General features: G+C 41.2%; 1 protein-coding gene across 1 annotated transcript in view; it reads left to right on the plus strand.

Annotated features, from left to right (window-relative positions):
* Nucleotides 1-19595, plus strand: part of CAMK4 (calcium/calmodulin dependent protein kinase IV) — a 341896-nt gene that overhangs the window by 193430 nt on the left and 128871 nt on the right. Inside the window, exons 4-5 of the mRNA XM_073624608.1 lie at nt 3909-3991; nt 8903-8975. Of these exons, the coding sequence (XP_073480709.1) occupies nt 3909-3991; nt 8903-8975 (156 nt within the window). The remainder of the gene's footprint in view (nt 1-3908; nt 3992-8902; nt 8976-19595) is intronic.

A 19595-nucleotide genomic window follows, 5' to 3' on the forward strand; every position in this document is an offset into this window, starting at 1 on the left:
TCTCTTAAATGTGCACTGTTTAGGAGATATTTACATTACATGCTGCCAGTGAAATCACTGGCGCATGCGCTCTGAAGGAACAGCCACCCGTGCCATTCCTTCAGAACCCCGTGCCGTGAATGCAGCGGCTCCCGCGCATGCAAGGGAGTGACGTCATCGTGGCTTCCGCCAGTTACAGTGCCGCAGCCTGTGAACTCAAAAGCAAGACGGGTGAAAATGGAAGCCCCTGCAGCTCTGACCTTGCGACGCTGGAACAGCTTCGTTTTAAGGTAAGTTTTACATAAAGTGCTAGTGTGCAATGCATACTAGCACATTATGACTTTACCTTGCAGGGGAAAAAAGAAAAAACGTCCAGCGGTTTACAACCGCTTTAAAGCCGTTTGATTATAAGATATTTCACAGGCCAAGGATATGCAGGCTGTATCGTTCTCTGCAAAGCATTGTACACTCTTTTAATTATATAAAAAGAATCAATAAAAACATTTTAGCACCACTCAAGTCCACAGTTCTGTCCAGGGATGAAATGCTTGTCAGAACAGGCAATGTCCTCAGCTGTCATTCACTATGAAAACAGTCTGTCCATGGCCAGACATCAGCATGGAAATGGCAGACGTGTACCTTTTCAGTGGAAGAAACTGTAATAAATGTCCTCTCACTAGCAAATCAAATTCAAATGGGCTTGTTCTGTAATGTTGAAAACATTTACCATAAATCCAAGTAGTGTACTCATCCAATGATCAGGAACATTTATCAATATTTACAGAGTTTGTCCAGTTATATATGACTAACTACAGTAGGATTTTGTATTGTACTATACTATTTGTATTGTAAAATTATTGTCTTGGAGTTCATTGAGGGATACAGGCCCCACCACCTTATGCCGCGCACACACGACCGGTTTTGCCGTCGGAATAAACTCCGAAGGTTTCTCTGACAGAACTCCGACGGAATTCCATTCAAGTGGTCTTGCCTACACACGGTCAAACCAAAGTCTGACAAAAGTCCGACCATTCAGAATCCAAGGACGTACAGCACGTACGACGGAACTAGAAAAAGGAAGTTCAATAGCCAGTAGCCAATAGCTTCCGTCTTGTACTTGCTTCAGAGCATGCGTCGTTTTTAGTCCGTCGGAAAACAGCATACAGACGAGCAGTTTTCCCGATAGGAATTGGTTCCGTCGGAAATATTTAGAACATGTTCCATTTCTAGGTCTGTCAGAATTTTCGAAAAAAAAAAAGTCAGATGAGGCACACACACAATCGGAATAGACGATGAAAAGATTCCGTCTGACTTTTTCTGTCGGACATTCCGCTCGTGTGTACGCAGCTTTAGTGTTTATGATTATGCTCTTAGTGCTGCTTTGCTACAAAACTAAAGCTTACTGGTAGTGGATGTGGTTATCCTGGGCATTTTTTTGTGTTTGCCAGTGTCCTATTCTCTGTAAAATGCAAGGCAATATGGCTACCTGGAGATGTTCTGGGAATGTGTACAGAACTCTTCCCCCCCATCACCAGAAACACAATTTCCTGCTTGTGTGATTGGCTCACTGATTTTTCAAGAAGTCTACACTAACATACAAATCAGTTTTTAGGCATTCCCCTGCAACAAAAATGTAATTTTTGGTGAGATACTCCCAATAGAAATTCATGTTTAAAGGGATGCAGACCCTACAATTTTCCTCATTAGACCTCTGCAGGTGCAGGTGTAGTTACTCTTTAAAGACATGAGTCCGATTGGTTGCTTTTGGCAGAAAGTAGAAACGTTTTTTTTTATCAATTTGCTAAAATTGGCCCTTTATCATTAACTATCCCTTTCGTGAACAAGCTATATCAACTTGGCTGTTAAGGCTTCTATATCAAAGAATTCATCAATAGTATTATTTTTATACATGTTTTATATAGCGCCAACAGTTTGCGCAGCGCTTTACAACATGAAGGCAGACAGTACAGTTACAATACAATTCAATACAGGAGGGATCAGAGGGCCCTGCTCATTAGAGCTTACAATCTAGAAGGGAGGGTAAAGTGAAACAAAAGGTTAAAACTGTGAGTGAAGAGCTGATGGAGAAAAGGAAAGTACAGTTGTTTGGTGTGGGCAGGATGGGCTTCTCTGAAGAGGAGGGTTTTCAGGGATCATCTAAAAGCTAACAGAGCAGGAGATAATTTGACAGATTGGGGTAAGGAGTTCCATAGGATGGGAGAGGCTCTGGAAAAGCTCTGGAGGTGAGCATGGGAGGAGGTGATGAGGTAGCTAGAGAGCAGGAGGTCTTGAGAGGAATGAAGAGAACGATTAGGTTGGTATTTTGAAACTAGGCTGAGTTGTGCATAGCTTTGTAATTTGTTGTTAGAATTTTGAATTTAATTTATTGGGTGAGCGGAAGCCAGTGGAGGGATTGACATAGAGGAATAGCAGACACAGAGCAGTTGGTAAGGTGGATGAGTCTGCCAGCAGCATTCACAATGGACTGAAGGGGGGATAGTCTATGTAAAGGTAAGCCAATGAGAAGGGAGTTGTAGTAGTGGAGGCGAGAGATGACCAGGGAGGGAATTAAGAGCTTTGTGGTGTTATTGGTTAGAAAGGGGTGCATTTTGAAGATGTTGCGGAAGTTGAGGCGGCAAGATTTGGACAGAGATTGGACGTGGGACTTATAGGATAGATCAGAGACCAGGATTACCTAGAACCTTGGCATGTGGGAATGGGCTGATAGTTATGCCATCGATTTTGACAGAGAGATCAGGGGAAGGGGATCATGGGGTAGGAAAAATTATAAGTTCGGTTTTGGATAGATTGAGTTTGAGCAAGTGGTGTGACATCCAGACTGATATATCTGTTAGTAAATTAGTGATACGTGAGGAGACGGAGGGAGTTAGCTGAGAGTTAGAGAGATAGATTTGGGTGTCGTCAGCATAGAGATGGTATTGGAAGCCATGGGGAGGCTATCAGCTGACCCAAGGAGGAGGTGTAGATTAAAAAATAGTTGCGGTCTAAAAACAGAACCTTGGAGGACCCCAACAGAGAAAGGAAGTGGAGAATGTAGAATTGTAAGCTAAGCCCCATGCACACTATCAGATTTTCTGCTGATTTTTGTCTTCAGGTTTACAAAAACCATGTAGTGCAAGGGCCTGCCTGATTGCATACAAATTGAAACTCCTAAGGTTTGACCTCATATTATATGGTTTTGGTAAATCTGAAGACAAAAATCAGCAGAAAATCTGATAGTGTGTATGGGGCTTAAGGCTAACGATGCGGTTGGATAAGTAGGAAGAGAATTAGGGAAGAGTACAGGCATGGAGTTTTTTAAGTAGGAGGAGGTAGTCAACTGTATCAAAGGCAGCAGAAAGGTCCAGGAGTAGAAGTACATAATAGTGTCCATTGGTTTTGACCATTAGTAGATCATTTGTTAGTGTTAGGAGAGCCGTTTCAGTGGAGTGTTGAGGACGAAATCCAGACTGAAGGATCAAGAAGGCTATTCTCAGCGAGGTGGATGCTCAGTCGGTTGTAGACCAGACATTCAAGGAGTTTATATAAAAAGGGGAGCAGGGAGATGGGACATAGGTTGTTATGATTGGCGGGGTCCAGTGAGGGCTTTTTAAGTATGGGGCTGACTAGTGCATGTTTAAGAGAGTTGGGTTAGAGAATGTAGACTAGAGCCAGAGGGTGAACGTAGCATTTGCGAGGGAACTGGATTTAGAGGGCAGGTGGTTAGCTGGACGTTAGCAAGTAGTTTAACAAACTCATCTATAGTGGTGGGGTTGAATGAGGGAAGTAATTATTGTACCTGTGGACATGAAGTGTAAAGCATAGAAGGTATCTGTACAGCAGAGATCTCCTCACGAATTGTATGTGTATCAATAGTGTGTGTGATATAATCATATCCAGTATTAATATTTATTATCATTCACCTACAGATCAAATTGAAGGAGATTTTTGAAACCCCTGCAGAAATTAGTCTTGTTCTTGAACTGGTGACAGGAGGAGAACTGTTTGACAGGTGAGGATTGAAATTGAAGAGCAGAATTTGATGGCTCTTTATAATGCTGGTACATAAAAATGCAAGGTGATGTCCACTTTATAGACATGTTAGGCTATTCAATACAAGTAAATACATGTTATAACCATAAGACCTTGAGGTCCAGATGCCTATAGAACTGCCATTATTCCTGTGTCCACATTTTCCTGCTGGTTATTGTTCCTCAGGAGGACCTCCCTGTAATCCAGGCATACTTCTATGTCCTGCAAATTGGTTTGTTTTCATGCCAGAGAAAGTACAGCTTCCACTGTACTTCCTAACTGCTTTGGCTGTAGGTCTCATAGTCCCAGCGCTATGGACCTGTATCCCACCCTTTTTTTTTCTCTAGGCCATTCACAAAATATACAACTCCAGACTCTGTTTTGTGACTGTCCTGGAGTAGTGGTAGGCAGGGACATGATCATAGCGATGGCGTCGGGGCGATTATATATGTTTAGAACCACTTGCAGCCAGATTAGTCAGGAGGTACAACAGGAGCTGTACTTCCTCTGGCATGTAAACAAACTCATTTTCAGGACATAGACATATAAGTGCTGGCAACCTGTGAAGGTAATTCTGCCAAACGTTTGGTTTTAAGCTCACCATACTTGTTACAGTCTGACTATACACTTTTTGTACCATTTTCCTTTAGATTTACCAAAGCAATGAATATAAGAACCTACGTAAACTACACATAAAATATGTATGCACAACATAGTTGTTGATAGATCTAAAGGAGATTGTAAAGTTAGATTGTTATTGCGTGGTGAGCTTTATACAGTGGTTCTACCCTCCCTCAGTTCAAGTATATATAAATCATTCTCTATGTGGCTACTGTTGCAGTAATGCTGAAAATAAATGATACAGCATACCAATTTACTGTCCTACACATGCTGGTTACTGAGCCTCATTATTGCACATTGAGACTTGCTGGCCTCAGCAGACGCATGCAGTGGATAAATCATGTTTTATGCCTGTATACTGCTACATTACAAAGTGTTAGGAGTTTGTTAAGACTAATTTAACTATTTTGTTAATACGGTTATTCAAGTCCTTAGCAGAGTTTAGTATTTATGAGGCATTATACTACTATTAAAATAAACATTTGATGTTTCTTAGTATCTAAAAACATCTCTATACAGAGCATTAACTATGTAATCAGCAGTGCTTTAGTGGAAGCACACTGCCTTTAATCAACATGCTTCTTATCTTTCATGAGTGACTGATTGCCATAAAATGTACATTATCAGCCTCATACTGAGTAGTCAAAGTGCTCTACTAAGCAATTTAATTGAAATGTATCTAGCTCTAACCACTTGAATGTCCCCAAGGAACACCATAGTATGGGTATGCTTATTTCTCTCTGATTTTGGATGAACTATTGTTTATGCCTGCTTTCTCTTTTTCAAGAAATCCATTTTTTTCAATAGGGTCAAGTGTTTATTAAATATGGGTGCAGTAAATTATTTAGTAGGTAATTAGTTAATTACAACAAAGTATTGTAGAAAATGGCACTTGGATTTCTCCTAGTAAATGTAAAGAAACTGTGTCATTATTTTGCCCATTCAATACTAATTTCCCAAGCTTTCCTAAGCCATCCTAACCCTATGTAGCTTTGTATTGGATGGAGCTTACACAATGTTGATGACGTCATCCTTTCCCTTACATCACAGTGTTTCAGACAGATGATTGGCCATTCAGGTACAGAACAGTGTTTGATATGAGTAGATCCCATGCTCCCCCCACGCAGGAACATTGCATATTTCACTGCGGCTTCAATAGATCAGTGCAGCTGTGGGGAAGAATTGTGAAAGTGAATTTCTAATAATATCAGCAATTATATGCTTTTATCAAATAGATATAACAAAATGCATCCATAAGTATAATTAAAAGACTGACATGGAACAAATAGAATAAGTTCATTGTTTGGGTTTACAGACACTTTAAGTCAGCCACTTTCCCTTTGCTAATAGATTAGCACAGCGTACTATTAAATGTTCCTGCATAATTCCAAGGCATTTAATTCTGTTCAAAAGAATTAACCTTTAATAATCGAACATGTTTAGTACTGAGCATTTTACATCTTGCAGTTACTTGCTTTTTTTCAAATTTCCTAGTTTTATATGACTTTATTATTATTGTTAATGATGTAATTGTATCTGACATTTGAAATACTGAATACCATAGCACTGCAGATGAACATTGAAGGTGCCAGTCTTCAGCTGTAGGCTGAAGACTTTGTCAATAAAACCTCCAGATTGCATGTGATAACTATTTAAGAGTTGACATGGTGGTCACGTGACCAGGAACCACTCTGGGTCCTGATAGTCAGTGGGAAACCCACTTGTCAGTAAAAGAGGAAGCATTCGGTAAAAGTGTCAGCTGCTTTCCCATAAAGGTGAGGATGTTTAATATTCTATCCTTAGCATTGGACATCATGCTAGAGAATGTTAAAGCAGTTGTAAGCCCCGCTTGGTCATTTTTACCTACAGGTAAGCCTATAATATAGCTTACCTGTAGGTAAAATTAATATCTACTAAATATTCAATGTTTAGGAGATATTCACCCTGCATACAGCCAATGACATCACTGGGGCAAGCACTCTGAAAGTCTGGGAGTGACGTCATCGCGGCTCCGGCCAATCAAATAGCCAGAGCACGCGAACCCCCGAAGAAAGACAGGGGGAACATGTCATGCCCCCTCTGAGGTGACATTACAGCGCTGGCAGGCTTTGTTCCAAGGTGAGTATTTCATAGTGTGCTAGTAGGCGATGCCTACTAGCACAATATGCCATTACCTTGCAGGTTTATTTTTTTGCAACATTCGCAATTTACAACCACTTTAATAAAAAATGCGGGTGAAGGGTTAACAAAAACAGCCTTTTTGCTGGCACATGATTGAAAGCAAGGGAGGCCCATCCATTGTGGGCGATTGGGCGCCGCCCCCCTATCCATGCCCGCCGCCCTCCCTATCCATGCGCCTGGCCCCTTTCAGGATGACTGGCGCATGAATTACAGCAGCAGGTTTTTTTTTAAGCACCTGATTAGAGCCAGGGGCTCTAAAAGGCTTCAAAATAGGGTGGGCTCGGGACGCAGAGCATTGCGTCTGGAGCCCACCCAGTTGTGTTGCAACAGCAAATGAATACTCGCTGTTGCAACAATGATCCTCCCCCAGCCAATCCGAAAGTGGTTCTGACCCGATTGGCTGAAAGGACAGGCGATCCTATTGGATGCCTAGGAGGAGGGGAGGAGATGCACGGTGGAAGCGAGGAGGAGAAGAGCCGCTGGGCAATGCCTGGATGCCCGATCCCTGCCGCTGCTTGGTACCCTGATCCCTGGCACTCCTTGGATGCCCGATCCCAGATGCTGCTCCTCGGATACCCGCCAGTGCCTGATCCCGCCGCTTAGATGGGGTAAGTGCCGGTGGACTGACCAGCAGACAGCGGGGGGGGGGGAGTTTGGGTTGCCGCGAGGGGGGGTGTTTTGGTTGTTTGCCGCCCCCAAACAAAAAATCACCAGCCACCACTGATTGAAAGATGGAAATCAGCAGAGCTTTACCACATTCACTAAGCTCTGGGGAAAATGAGAGCAACTGCAGTTGCAAAGTGCACAGTCTATTTGCCTTTAGTAACTTAACCCCAGCGCACTTACCAGCTAGCCAGCAAAATTTTAAAAACACACACAGATAACGCTGTCTAACAGTTTTCATTAAAGACAGAGGTTTTAGTTGCACAACATTTGCAAAATGCATGTGGAAGCTGCACAGCCTTGTCAAGGCCCCTCTGTATAGTACAGTCCTAACTCTAATCAATGAGTCTTCATTTTGGAACATACATAATAATGGATAAATAAGGGTAGGTAACAATGGTGGCACATCCATAAGGGGAACAGGGGCGCTGCCCCCCTAATCCATCCATCCAGCCCCTAATCTACATGCAGGGTGCCGGACACATGATTAGAGCCTGAGGCTCCAATTGGCTTCAAAAAAGGTGGGCTCAGGGCGCAGAGCACTGCGCCCACCCAGTTGTGTGACAATAGCGAATTAATATTCGCTATTGTCTTCCTGACTCTCCGCCCAGCCAATTAGGAATTAGGAAGCAGGTCCTGAGATCCGATTGGCTAGGGAGTCTTAGGACTCACTTCCTGTGTGGCTGGGAGGAGAAGCAACAGCCCTGAGCGAGGACTAGCAGCCCTACACCGGATCCTGGATCCTCCTTATCTGCCTCCTAAGGTAAGGAGGCCTCTGATCGCTGCCTTCCCATCCATCTCCTGCGGGGGGGGGATCGCCACTCCGTCTGTCTCCCATGGAGGGGGGGATTCTGATCTTTCATTTGCCACCCCCCAAATATTGAGCACCATCCGCCACTGGTAGATAAGCCCGCAGGGAGTACATCACTCCTTAAAGGCACAGGGACATACCACAAGCCCAGCAGAGTAGCAGCTGAAAGCATCTGATGTATCACTGTGTCTGCTTTAATGACAGCTGTCAAATGTTGGATTTCCTATAACTTTTGGGTGATTTTAAAGTATTCTAAATCCTACCTCCCACAACTTCATCCAAAAAAAAAATATTTTGTATGAATTTCCACTTTAAGTGCCATACAAAATGTAACTGTAAAATTCAGTTTTCCTGCAAAGCATTGATATGTTGGCACATTATTGAGAGCAGACGGCACTGTCATTGGAACTGCAGGAGGTGCAGCTGCTCTGACTGTTAAGGGTCAGTTTAGGCCAAGGTAGTCTAAGCATTCCAATTGCCTGCCATTGCCAATGAAGGAAGTTGATTTAGGCTATTATTGTGGATCCATTGTTTGAAATAGCCAAACTATGTTACATGTAACCTTTACTTACTAGTTATGCTTTTTGTAAGACATGTCTCTTGTGTTTTTTACAGGATTGTGGAAAAAGGATATTATAGTGAGCGAGATGCTGCTGATGCTGTGAAACAGATTTTAGAAGCTGTTGCGGTAAGTGTTTTGTTTTATCGTAATAATATATTATTGCTTTTGAAATTATTGGTTAAGCGAGGAGAAAAAGAAAGCTTATGTTGCTTATGTTGATCAGTTTCCATCAATGTATTTTATTTAAAGGGCCATTCACCAAAAACAAATATTTCAATTATTGGTATATGCTGGAGGTTTAAAGCTGAACGCCGAGGAAGGGGAAAAACCATTGTACTAGTGCTTCATTCACACTGGCAGGTTAAATGCTTAGGGTACCAGCAAAACAGACTTCTACTTACCATATCCCTTGCTCCTGCGGGCTCGCTCCAAGCAATGGAACCCACTGCAGTCTGTTCTCCAAGCGGTCGCAGGCGCTCTGACATCATCAAGTACAATGCAGGGCCAGTAGTTCAGCATTGTATATTTTGTCGCCCAGGGCCGCTCCACAAGCTGAATCGTCAGGGAGACGAATTGAGCACTGACCACTGCCGAGTGGGGGATCAGGTATTTAAAAATCATTAAAAGGCAAATGCACAACCTCCTGCACTTGGAAGTGGTTCCCAGAGGTAGAAGACTCCTTATTTCTGTATTCATATTCTGGCTTTCACGGACATGCCATGCTTTGCTTGCCTCTCAAGATTGGGGAAGTCTAAACACACTGCAGACATAGAGCAAACGTAGGGAGCAACAACCCAGTGCATTATCCTCAAAATATATTTTATTGTTACAAAGTAATAGTAGGATTAGGTCGGCGATCTCAAACTTTGTAATAGATCATGTAAAAGATGATACCCCCCCTGCCTGTGCAGTGGGAAGCTTTAAAATGTGTCGTGAGAGGTCTGTTTATAAAACATGGAGCTAGACTAAAAAAAACAAAAGGAAATAGATTGGCTCAATTATTGCAAGAGATAGAGCAATTGGAAAAACAGCATAAACAGGCTCTAACACGGGAGATAGCAATGGACCTAACAGAAAAACGACTCAAATTACGAACCTTGCTAAACGAGCAAACACTAAAGCTTAGGGATAAAACTCGTACTTTATGTCTATCAATACGGCAATAAACCCAGTAAATTACTGGCTAGAGCACTACACCAGTGAGTGAACACAACATCTATTGTAAGGATCAAGTCAGAAACAGGGGATATGAAACACGAACCAAAAGAAATTCTGAAGGCATTCCATAATTTTTATTCCCGGTTATATAACGTACCTAATCAATTGGCTGAGAAGGATCCAGTAAAATTTCAACAGAACATTTGACAATATATAAATGAAACTGCTATACCGACTTTAACATCAATAGAGATTGAGCAATTAGAAGAGGATTTCTCAGAGATCGAAATACAGATGGCAATTGATGCGTTAGTACTAGGGAAAAGTCCCGGCCCGGACGGTTTCACCTCAAGGTTTTACAAGTTATTCAAAGACCTACTAGTTCCAATCATGAAGAGGACCTTCAATTCGGTGTCTGCCTCTCAACCTTTGTTACACAGGGTATGCAGGCATATATTTCACTTATACCAAAACCTGATAAAGATCACACAATATGTGGAAATTATCGGCCGATATCGCTGACAAATATTGATCTTAGACTTTACTCAAAGCTCATAGCTTATAGACTTACTCCAAAAATGCCAACATATATCCACCTAGGTTAAGCTGGGTTTATAGAGGGAAGAGAGGCACGGGATAACACCCTAAAAACCTTGACATTGATGGAGTATGTCCGGAGACACGCCACCCCATCCTGTCTTTTGGCGGTAGATGCGGAGAAGGCCTTTGACAGGGTGGGGTGGCGGTTCCTGGAAGAGACATTGAGACTTAGGGGGTGGGTCCTATTCTTCGGGAGAAAATAATGGCTTTATATAATAACCCAACTGCCAGAATACGTGCGAATGGAGAACTATCCAACATAATTCATATAACGAATGGAACTCGACAGGGTTGCCCCTTGTCACCATTGTTATACGTATTGCTTATGGAGCATCTTACGATAGCAATTCGGAATAATATGGATATACAGGGAATAAAAGTGGGAGATAAAGATTATAAAATGTCGGTCTATGCAGACGATTTACTAATGTATATTACAAATCCAGTGGTAACAATACCAAATTTAATTAAAGAATTTAATCGTTTTGCCGAATAGAGTGATTTCAAAGTGAACTACAATAAATCTGAAGCATTAAATATAAACATGCATAAAAACATTGTGGATTCTCTTAAAAAAAACTTCTCCTTTAAATGGCAGGATAAAGCAATCAAATATCTTGGGGTATTTATTCCGGGGGAAATAGAAAAGCTCCAGGAATATAACTATCTACCAATGGCACGAAAAATAATTAAGACACTTCAACGGTATGATAGGAGCGTTTTCTCTTGGATGGGCAGGATAAACATTATAAAGATGGATATACTGCCTAAGATACTCTATATAGGGAGTTTTATATGGGCCGGTAAACCAGCGAGGATTAATAGAGCAGTACTAACTAGACCTAAAGAACAGGGAGGTTTAGCGCTTCCAGATCTCTCAATATATCTTAAATCAGTATTTGTGACTAGAATAGTGGACTGGTTCCATAATGCAGAATACAAACAATGGGTGAAACTAGAGGAGGAGATTGTGGCCACGAAACTGAAATCACTCGCATGGATAAAAAGATAGGCCCCTTGTTGATGAATTGCCATTCTTGGTGGCGTCAACATTAAAAGTTTGGGATGGATTGATGGGGAGGGGGATAGAATCTATGTTGGCCCAATGACCCCCCTCTTCAGCAACCCAGAATTCCCACTGGCAGCGGAGGCCACGACCTTCCTAAAATGGCAAAGTAAGGACGATATAAGGGTGGTCCAGATAATAGAAAGGAATGGTCCTCCCTCGATAGAGGTTTTGGGTACGGAATATAATACGAAATGGATGCAATATCTACAATTACAAAAGTTTATTAACTTTCTCATGAAAGATGGGAGGGTGAATAGATCGCTTACTGAGTTAGAAAAGTTATTTCTACAAGAAAATAAGCCGAAACATATATTATCCAAGGTATATAAATACATAATATCTGAAAATGAAGATCAGGAGATTAGTTATATTAAAAAATGGGAAGAAGATCTAGGGATTGATATCCCTAAGAATAAGTCGAAAAAAGCATTTATTTTAATCCATAATTTATCTCTTTCCAATAGACATCAGGAAAGAAACTATAAATTAATAGCTAGATGGTATAAATGCCCCGTAAACATGCATAAAATAAATCCAGAGAATGAGGATATATGTTGGAGATGTCGGGCGGCAGAGGGTACTTTGTCACACATATGGTACTTTTGTCTGGGGGTTCAGATATTTTGGAATGAAATCTTTAAAATATATCAGACAGTGACAGGAACGAATTTACAACCAGATATGTTGGTTTCGGTATTATCAATGATTCCAGGATCAATAAAGAATATAAAAAGGGTATCTTAAAACATTTTCTGATAGCAGCACGAACTATTATTGCTAGAAAGTGGAAGAGTAGGACAGCTCCCACTATAGATGAATGGATGAGCGAGATGCGTTCTATGGAGGAAAGGCTGGTGATTGAAAAAGGTTAAAAAAAAATGTATAACGGTATGGGAAGTGTGGGAACAGTTTAAAACATTGTCAACACTGTTAGGGGAAACGCGAGACGTATAAAGTGAATGGTGATGGGGGGGGGGGTTATTTTTTTCTTTTTTATTTTTTTCTTTCGTTCTTGTTGAGTATGCGGTGTATGTGTGGTGTGTATGTGGGGATGTGTGTTGTGAAGGGACTAGAGAATGTAGATTATTGGGCCATCGGTTTGACATAATGATAAAGTTGGTCATTAAATGGTCAGGATTGAAATTATGAATATATGTGTAAATGAATTGTATTTTAATATACTGTTAGATAAGAACAGTTGTGTATATGTTGGATTATAGTTAATGTAAAAATGCTTTTGATAAATAAAGATATTAAAAAAAAAACAAAAAAAAACAAAGTAATAGTAGGTAATATACTCACAAACCAACAGGTACATCAAAGCTTGTCATAAAAATAAGCTTCAAGTCCTCGATACATCACATCTTATAGAGGGACAGTATAAGTCCGACAGGCTAACGCGTTTTGAGGGACTTACCCTCTTCCTCAGAGCCCAGGGCTTCAGTTCTCAGGTCTATACGCTGCAACAAGGGGACATGGAATAAGCAAAGCTGGGCAAAAACAACCCACAGTGGCAGACATAGCAAAGCACCCCTGTGGAATTACATTTTTTTCCTTCCTTTTGTTTCACAGTATAAGGCAACAGTTGAGACACCATTAACAGCGTATCCGACTTGTCACCTCTCCAGGTTAAAGTGACAGCAGGAGGGGGATTGGAGGGTCCCCACACCCACCTGAACTACAACTTGTGTACATGGGCCTTTAATCTCTGAAGGCCCTTCTGCAGTTGTACGGCCTGCAGAAATGGTGCATTCTCCTATGACTCCTTGAGCTCCCAGGATGTCAAGAACTATGGCATAGAGTTCTTGCAGCAGGAGTATTTCTTCTCACTTCCTGTCATGTGACTAGTACAATAAGTACTTTAAAGCGACCCTGTCACCCCAGGGTCACATGTAAAAACACTGTAAAAGAAGCCCGGGGGTAACATTTATTCAACCTATATTAAAGGGTTGAATACCGACAGCAGATGGGGAGAAGTGAAGCGGAAGCATTTTAAGACATGGGCCACCAGAATGTAAGTCTAGATGGGCTTCTTAAACATGGTTGCCATTACTATGAGCAGCTCTATGCTGCAGCAGTGTCGCCTGGGTGCAGAAATGTGCCTGGAGTTGTATGGCCTGACCTGCCCGTCTGCATCAGGCTTTTTTCAAGCTTGCATTAAACTGCCTGGAGGTGATATGTGTTTGCTATAGATTCTAAATATTTTGTATGGTTTATACAGTTACAATTTACCCTTATTCTATACAGTATTTATACAATTTGCCCACTTTATAATTACTTTTGCTAGAACCTACAGTGCCTTGCAAAAGTATTCACCCCCTTGGCATTTTTCGTGTTTTGTTGCCTCGCAACCTGGAATTAACAAGGATTGTTTGAGGATTTGCATCATTTAATTTACAGAACATGTCCACAACTTTGAAGATTTTTTTTTTATTGTGAAGCAAGCAACAAACAGGACAAAAAAACAGAAAAAGTCAATGTGCATAACTTTTCACCCCCCTAAAGTCAATACTTTGTAGTGCCAATTTTTGCGGCTATCACAGCTCCAAGTCACTATGGATAAGTCTCTATGAGCTTGCCACATCTTACCACTGGGAGTTTTGCCCATTCCTCCTTGCAAAACTGCTCCAGCTCCGTCAAGTTAGATGGTTTGCGCTTGTGATCAGCAATCTTTAAGTCTGACCACAGATTTTCTGTTGGATTAAGGTCTGGGCTTTGACTAGGCCATTTCAACACATTTACATATTTCTCCTTAAACCACTCAAGTGTTGCTTTAGCAGTGTGTTTGGGGTCATTGTCCTGCTGGAAGGTGAACCTCCGTCCTAGCCTCAAATCACACACAAAGTGGTACAAGTTTTGCTCAAGAATATCCCTGTATTTAGCACCATCCATCTTTCCCTCAACTCTGACCAGTTTCCCTGTCCTGACTGCTGGAAAACATCCCCACAGCATGATGCTGCCACCACCATGTTTCACTCTGGGGATGGTGTTCTTTGGGTGATGTCATGTTTTGGGTTTGCGCCAGACATAGGGTTTTCTTTGATGGCCAAAAAGTTCAATTTTAGTCTCATCAGACCAGAGGACCTTCCTCCATAAATTTTGGGAGTCTCCCACATGCCTTTTTCGCAAACTCAAAAAGTGCCATTTTGTTTTTTGCTGAAAGTAATGGCTTTCTTCTGGCCACTCTGCCATAAAGCCCAACTCTATGGAGCGTACGACTTATTGTCTTCCTATGTACAGATAATCCAGTCTGCTGTGGAACTCTGCAGCTCCTCCAAGGTTACCTTAGGTCTCTGTGCTGCCTCTCTGATTAATGCCCTCCTTGCCCAGTCCGTGAGTTTTGGTGTGCGGCCGTCTCTTGGCAGGTTTTCTGTTGTGCCATGTTCTTTCCATTTGGTTATGATAGATTTGATGGTGCTCCTAGGGATCATCAAAGATTTGGATGTTTTTTTATAACCTTACCGTGATTTGTACTTCTCAGCAATATTGTCCCTTACTTGTTTGGAGAGTTCCTTGGTCTTCATGGCAGTGTTTGGTTAGTGGTGCCTCTTGCTTAGGTGTTGCAGCCCCTGGGGCCTTTCAAAAAGGTGTGTATATGTAATGACAGATCATGTGACACTTAGATTGCACAGAGGTGGACATCATTTCACTAATTATGTGACTTCTGAAGGTAATTGGTTGCGCCAGTGCTTTTTATGGGCTTCATAACAAAGGGGGTAAATACATAAGCACATGCCAATTATCAGTTTTTATTTTCTGAAAAATATTTTTATGTTTATATTTTTCTAAATTTCCTTTACCAACTTAGCCTATTGTGTTCTGATCCATCACATATAATTCAGATTAAAAAAACATTGAACCAATGGGTGAATACTTTTGCAAGGCACTGTAGCTTTTCTCTGTTAGGGAAATAAAAGCCTAGAAGAACATCACTTAGATGAGATCACCACTTCCCCAAGAGAGAGACCAGTCTTATTGCATTTCATCCAGAAACCAATTTATTTATTGGTTCATATTTTACACAGCTGCAGTGCACAGAGCAAACAACCCCTGTTAATTATTTTTTGTACAAATCCTCTCAAGACAGCAAAATCATCAATTTATATCTAGCGAAAAAAAGACAATAACCTTATGTTTTACGGGTGTTGTATTATGTTTGTGTTATATAAATTAGTAAAAATGCTGAAATCTTTGCATATATTACAAAATCACTAATGACTACAATTTTGTGGTAAAAAAATAATTAAATATATTTTAAATATTGTAGATCTAGTATAAATACCTGAATCAGTTTTTTGCTACTGATCAGGCTATATTAGTTAAAGAGTTAGTTCACCTTTTCAGAAAAAAATAAAAGGTGAACTAACACTGTACAACCCCCTCCCTCCCTTCACCCCTTTAGTCTCTGCTGTATTTACCTAGGTGATAAGCTGCTAGTGCCCATGCAGCACGCAGCCGGTGTAACGGTCCAGGTATTCGCTCTGCTCCCTCTTTTCTGTGCAGTACTTCCAGTATTAATCAGTGTGATTGTCCATGCTGGCGCTGACCCATTATGCCGCGTACACACGGTCGGACTTTTCAGCTACAAAAGTCCGACAGCCCCTCCGACAGACTTTCGACAGACTTTCGACGGACTTTTGGCGGACTTTCAACAGACTTTCTAACGACCGGACTTGCCTACACACGATCACACCAAAGTTCGATAGATTCGTACGCGATGACATACACCAGACTAAAATAAGGAAGTTGATAGCCAGTAGCCAATAACTGCCCTAGCGTCGGTTTTTGTCCATCGGACTAGCATACAGACGAGCAGATTTCTGGGTCCGGTGGAGTCACGACGTAAAGATTTGAAGCATGTTCCAAATCTAAAGTCCGTCAGATTTGCGACTGGAAAAGTCCGCTGAAGGTCCGGTGAAGCCCACACACGATCGGATTGTCCGCCGGATTTGGTCTGTCGGCATCCGTCAGACAAGTCCGGTCGAAAAGTCCGACCGTGTGTACGTGGCATTAGAATCACTCTGATCCATCCTAGAAGTGCTGTGGAAAGAAGAGGGAAAAGAGCACACATTTTAAATCCCTGGACTGCTGCATTAGCTGGGCGGGTACTGACAGCTCATCACCCATGGAGGTATTTACAGTGAGGAGCGGGGGGATAAGGAGGGTGTACAGTGTTAGTTCACCTTTTAATTTCTTTCTTAAAAAAGGTAAACTTACATTTGAATGCAGCAAAGTTACAGTATCTCACAAAAGTGAGTACACCCCTCACATTTTTGTAATTATTTTATTATATCTTTTCATTTGACAACACTGAAGAAATGACACTTTGATACAACGTAAAGTAGTGAGTGTACAACTTGTATAACAGTGTTAATTTGCTGTCCCCTCAAAATAACTCAACACACAGCCATTAATGTCTAAACCACTGGCAACAAAAATGAGTACACCCCTAATTGAAAATGTCCAAATTGGGCCCAATTAGCCATTTTCCCTCACAGTGTCATGTGACTTGTTATTGTTACAAGGTCTCAGGTGTGAATGGGGAGCAGGTGTGTTAAATTTAGTGTTTATCACTCTCACTCTCTCATACTGGTCACTGGAAGTTCAACATGGCACCTCATGGCAAAGAACTCTCTGAGGATCTGAAAAAAAGAATTGTTGCTCTACATAAAGATGGTCTAGGCTATAAGAAGATTGCCAGGACCCTGAAACTGAGTTGCAGCATGGTGGCCAAGACCATAAAACAGTTTAACAGGACAGGTTCTAATCAGAACAGGCCTCGTCATGCTCAGCGTCATATCCAGAGGTTGCCTTTGGGAAATAGACATAGATATATGAGTGCTGCCAGCATTGCTGTAGAGGTTGAAGTGGTGGGGGGGTCAGCCTGTCAGTGCTCAGACCATACGCCGCACACTGAATCAAATTGGTCTGCATGGCTGTCATCCCAGAAGGAAGCCTGTTCTAAATGGTGCACAAGAAAGCCTGCAGTTTGCTGAAGACAAGCAGACTAAGGACATAGATTACTGGAACCATGTCCTGTGGTCTGATGAGACAAAGATAACTTTATTTGGTTCAGATGGTGTCAAGTGTGTGTGGCGGCAACCAGGTGAGTACAAAGGCAATTTTGTCTTGCCTACAGTCAAGCATGGTGGTGGGAGTGTCATGGTCTGGGGCTGCATGAGACACTTGGGAGCTACAGTTCATTGAGGGAACCATGAATGCCAACATGTGCTGTGACATACTGAAACAGAGCATGATCCTCTGCCTTCGGAGACTGGGCCGCAGGGCGGTATTCCAACATGGTAACGACCCCAAACGCACCTCCAAGATGACCACTGCCTTGCTAAAGAAGCTGAGCGTAAAGGTGTTGGACTGGCCAAGCATGTCTCCAGACCTAAACCCTGTTGAGCATCTGTGGGGCATCCTCAAACGGAAGGGGGAGGAGTGCAAGGTCTCTAACATCCAGCAGCTCTGTGATGTCATCATGGAGGAGTGGAAGAGGACTCCAGTGAAAACCTGTGAAGCTCCGGTGAACTTCATTCCCAAGAGGGTTAAAGCAGTGCTGGAAAATAATGGTGGCCACACAAAATATTGACACTTGGGCACAATCTGAATATTTTCCCTTAGGGGTGTACTCACTTTTGTTGCCAGCGGTTTAGACATTAATGGCTGTGTGTTGAGTTATTTTGAGGGGACAGCAAATTTACACTGTTATACAAGCTGTACACTCACTACTTTACGTTGTATCAAAATTACGTTGTACATTGTAGCAAAGTGTAATTTCTTCGGTGTTGTCACATGAAAAGATATAATAAAATATTTGCAAAAATGTGAGGGGTGTACTCACTTTTGTGAGATACTGTATGTCACCAGGCCAGGATACCTGTGCTGTGTAGTAAGGGTTTGTAAATTTCTGGGCTGGATAGACAGAAATACAAATCATTTGGCAAGTAGTATAGCTCCTGTATATGTATTTTAACTGGAGTTCAAATTATTTGCTTCATTACCATCGAACACCTCGGCATGTTAAACCCCCTTCCTGTCCAGGCCATTTTTTTAGTTTTTAACACTGTAATACTTTAACACAGTCATGCAACACTGTATTCAAATGGATTTTATATAATTTTTTGAGACAAACCAAGCTTTCCTTTGGTGATATTTAATCACCACTGGGTTTTAGGAAAAAAAGCCTTAAAATTAAAAAAAAAAAAATCTCTTAGTTCCTGTTATAAAACCTTTCAAATCAATAATCTGTCTTCATAATTCGATCCAAAATGTATTCTGCTACATTTCTTTGGTAAAAAAAAAAAAAAATATATATAGATATATATATATAGATATATATATATATCTATATATATATATCTATATATATATAGATATATATATAGATATATATATATATATCTATATATATATATATTTGTATATTATTAACTGTGTGCAAGTTCCAGAGTCTACAAACTATGGAATATATATATTTGAAATGTATCAACCCCTTTCTGCCCATCTCATTTCTTGATGCTTAAAATGCCAGGGCAGTACAAACACCCCACTTTTTGGAATGTTATTCAAGGTATTTATTATGAAGCATGGTATGCTTTTTGAAGCTGTATTTTTTTTTCACAATGTTTTGTAAAAGAAAAAATAAAATATTATTTTTATTTCATAAAGTTGTAATTTTAAGTTATTTCTCACACACAGCATGGGCATACTTACCATTTACACCCCAAAGCACATTCTCCAACTCCTCCTTAATATGTGGATACCACATGTGAGACTTTTTAATGTCTGGACTGATTATGTACCAGACATTACACCTTGTGTATCACAAAATTCAACCAATGCTATATCAAAAAACTGTAGTGTAATGCTTGCCTCTGAGTGGTCAGCCTATTTGACCTTGCTAGCGTACCTTT

Source organism: Aquarana catesbeiana, linkage group LG01 (assembly GCF_042186555.1).
Source record: "Aquarana catesbeiana isolate 2022-GZ linkage group LG01, ASM4218655v1, whole genome shotgun sequence".
NCBI classification, from domain to species: Eukaryota; Metazoa; Chordata; class Amphibia; order Anura; family Ranidae; genus Aquarana; species Aquarana catesbeiana.